This window comes from Oncorhynchus nerka, unplaced genomic scaffold (assembly GCF_034236695.1).
Source record: "Oncorhynchus nerka isolate Pitt River unplaced genomic scaffold, Oner_Uvic_2.0 unplaced_scaffold_8871, whole genome shotgun sequence".
In the NCBI taxonomy this organism is placed as follows: Eukaryota; Metazoa; Chordata; class Actinopteri; order Salmoniformes; family Salmonidae; genus Oncorhynchus; species Oncorhynchus nerka.
In genome coordinates, this window is record NW_027032450.1 from 1 (window position 1) to 4,124 (window position 4,124).

At 44.1% G+C, this 4,124-nt stretch overlaps 1 protein-coding gene across 1 annotated transcript; it reads right to left on the reverse strand.

Moving 5' to 3' along the window:
* Nucleotides 1-738: 738 nt before the first annotated feature.
* Nucleotides 739-3,677, reverse strand: LOC135565976 (carboxypeptidase M-like; the record flags this gene model as incomplete). Its single annotated transcript, XM_065013928.1, has 3 exons — nucleotides 739-894; nucleotides 1,911-2,075; nucleotides 3,434-3,677. Coding segments are annotated over 3 exons (565 nt in total), but the record flags the coding sequence as incomplete, so codon positions are not given.
* Nucleotides 3,678-4,124: the final 447 nt, after the last annotated feature.

The following is a 4,124-nucleotide window of genomic DNA, read 5'->3' on the forward strand; positions in this document are numbered from 1 at the left end:
TGACTGACCAGAGTCATCCCAGGGTAGAAGACCGTGATGACTGACCTGGACCAGAGTCATCCCAGGGTAGAAGACCGTGACGACTGACCTGGACCAGGAGTCATCCCAGGGTGAGACCGTGATGACTGACCGCACCAGGAGTCATCCCAGGGTAGAAGACCGTGATGACTGACCTGGACCAGGAGTATTGATTGATTTGATTGTTTTTACGATAGCCAGCGTGGTACTAACCCACGACAGACAGCGTGGTACTAACCCACGACAGACAGCGTGGTACTAACCCACGATAGACAGCGTGGTACTAACCCCACGACAGACGGCGTGGTACTAACCCACGACAGACAGCGTGGTACTAACTCACGATAGACAGCGTGGTACTAACCCACGATCGAACGACAGACACGTGGTACTAACCCACGATAGACAGCGTGGTACCTAACCCATGATAGAGTGGTACTCAACTCACGACAGACAGCGTGGTACTAACCCACGACAGACAGCGTGGTACTAACCCACGACAGACAGCGTGGTACTAACCCACGACAGACAGCGTGGTACTAACCCCACGACAGACAGCGTGGTACTAACCCAAGATAGACAGCGTGGTACTAACCCACGACAGACAGCGTGGTACTAACCCAAGATAGACAGCGTGGTACTAACCCACGATAGACAGCGTGGTACTAACCCACGATAGACAGCGTGGTACTAACCCACGATAGACAGAGTGGTACTGACCCAGATGGACCTGTTGCATGTATGCCAGCAGCGCGGCCTGGTTGGCGTCCCAGAGCCCAGGCAGATCACTCTCTGGAGGGAATTTCCACAACAGGACGAGCTCCAAGGTGATCTCTGGACACTGGCCCCACACGTAGTTATAGTCCTGCATCCCTCCTAGGAAACAGATAGAAAAACATGAAACTGAGCCAGACTGGAGCCATAATGGTGCTCGTCACTGTAGTCTATTAGACCAGTATCCTAGGAAACGGATAGAAAAACATGAAACTGAGCCATAATGGAGCTCGTCACTGTAGTCTTTTAGACCAGTATCCTAGGAAACGGATAGAAAAACATGAAACTGAGCCAGACTAGAGCCATAATGGTGCTCGTCACTGTAGTCTATTAGACCAGTATCCTAGGAAACGGATAGAAAAACATGAAACTGAGCCAGACTGGAGCCATAATGGTGCTCGTCACTGTAGTCTATTAGACCAGTATCCTAGGAAACGGATAGAAAAACATGAAACTGAGCCAGACTGGAGCCATAATGGTGCTCGTCACTGTAGTCTATTAGACCAGTATCCTAGGAAACGGATAGAAAAACATGAAACTGAGCCAGACTGGAGCCATAATGGTGCTCGTCACTGCACCTGTCACCGTAGTCTATTAGACCAGTATCCTAGGAAACGGATAGAAAAACATGAAACTGAGCCATAATGGAGCCATAATGGTGCTCGTCACTGCACCAGTCACTGTCGTCTATTAGACCAGTTTCTTTTGGGTGAAGGGACATAATGACTGAACGTACATGTGCAGTTCTATATGTATTCTACACTGAGATGATGTGGAACACTCCGGAACATTTACATAAATCTCCCATTGACATCAATGATTGGATGTCTTATCAACTCTAGCTAAATCTTAACCCAATATCTCCAGGGTTGATGACAACACAGTTGACTCAGCGTAAAGGTCATGTATGTACAGTCGTGGTCAAAAGTTTTGAGAATGACACAAATATTCATTTTCACAACATGACTGTACGTACACGTGACCTCTAGTATTAGTACTGTAGCGAATTAATCCCGTCGTGGTTTGAACTTTGAACCTGGCGGAGGGGCTTGAGACTGTCAACCCAACACCCTTAACTATTACCCCAGATCTGTAAACTGATAGATTCACTGACTGACCTGGTAGAGGGTACCAGTAGTAGCCATTGGTGATACCCTCCTTAAAGTCCTTGGAGTCGTGAACAGTGGTCTCCTTGTGCATCTGGCTGTGGGTGTAGGAGTAGGTCTTAGCCAGCTGGATCAACACGTCGTTGTCGGGAAACACTGGATCCACTCTGCAGCTCACTACCTGTGTGACAACACAACACGTCAACCTATTCCCTATATAGAACACTACTATAGACCAGAGCCCTATTCCCTATGTAGTACACTACTTTAGACCAGAGCCCTATTCCCTATATAGTATACTACTTTAGACCAGAGCCCTATTCCCTATATAGTACACTACTTTAGACCAGAGCCCTATTCCCTATATAGTACACTACTTTAGACCAGAGCCATATTCCCTATATAGTGTACTACTTTAGACCAAGGCCCTGGGCTATTTGGGACACAATGGAGACATAACCAATATTGATGTGATTGACTGATTGGTTGATCTATTGATCTCTTGACAGGGACACCTGTTGTTACTCTGTAGTCATTCCAGTAGTCTCTATACTAGACACCTGTTGTTACTCTGTAGTCATTCTAGTAGTCTCTATATTAGACACCTGTTGTTACTCTACTCTGTAGTCATTCTAGTAGTCTCTATATTAGACACCTGTTGGTACTCTACTCTGTAGTCATTCTAGTAGTCTCTATATTAGACACCTGTTGTTACTCTGTAGTCATTCTAGTAGTCTCTATATTAGACACCTGTTGTTACTCTACTCTGTAGTCATTCTAGTAGTCTCTATATTGTTACTCTACTCTGTAGTCATTCTAGTAGTCTCTATATTAGACACCTGTTGTTACTCTGTAGTCATTCTAGTAGTCTCTATATTAGACACCTGTTGTTACTCTACTCTGTAGTCATTCTAGTAGTCTCTATATTAGACACCTGTTGTTACTCTGTAGTCATTCTAGTAGTCTCTATATTAGACACATGTTGTTAATCTACTCTGTAGTCATTCTAGTAGTCTCTATATTGTTACTCTACTCTGTAGTCATTCTAGTAGTCTCTATATTAGACACCTGTTGTTCTCTACTCTGTAGTCATTCTAGTAGTCTCTATATTAGACACCTGTTGTTACTCTACTCTGTAGTCATTCTAGTAGTCTCTATATTAGACACCTGTTCCTCTACTCTGTAGTCATTCTAGTAGTCTCTATATTAGACACCTGTTATTACTCTACTCTGTAGTCATTCTAGTAGTCTCTATATTAGACACCTGTTGGTACTCTGTAGTCATTCTAGTAGTCTCTATATTAGACACCTGTTGTTACTCTACTCTGTAGTCATTCTAGTAGTCTCTATATTAGACACCTGTTATTACTCTACTCTGTAGTCATTCTAGTAGTCTCTATATTAGACACCTGTTGGTACTCTGTAGTCATTCTAGTAGTCTCTATATTAGACACATGTTGTTACTATGTAGTCATTCTAGTCTTCTCTATATTGGGATCACTCAGCCTCTCTCTCTCTTTCTGTGTGTAAAGTACCTCCATTGCTGTTGTCGTAGGGGTAGCTGGCCACCACAGCCCCACCGTGCAGGTTGGCCGACAGGACGAAGCTCTCAGTCTTCAGCCAGTCCATAATGGCTCTCACCTCCATCTCTCTCATTCCACTCTCCTTCTTAGAGAAGGCATCTGGGAAGTTTCTGTTCAGATCGATGCCGTTCTTATTGAACCTGTCAGGGAACCATATGACAAAATACAGAATATTAAGTTCACTAGGTACCGACCAAATAAAATACAATTTAATTTGTCACATGCGCCGAATACAACAGGTGTAGGTAGACCTTAGTGAAATGCTGAATACAACAGGTGTAGGTAGACCTTAGTGAAATGCTGAATACAACAGGTGTAGGTAGACCTTAGTGAAATGCTGAATACAACAGGTGTAGGTAGACCTTAGTGAAATGCTTCCTTACAAGCCCTTAACCAACAATGCAGTTAAGAAAATACCAACTACAAATAAGTAAGAGATAAGAATAACAAATAATTAAATAGCAGCAGTAAATAACAATAGTGGAGCGAAATACAGGGAGTGCCCGGTACAGAGTCAATGTGGAGGCTATATACAGGGGGTGCCGTACAGAGTCAATGTGGAGAGCTATATACAGGGGGTACCGGTACAGAGTCAATGTGGAGGCTATATGCAGGGGGTACCCTGCACAGAGTCAATGTGGAG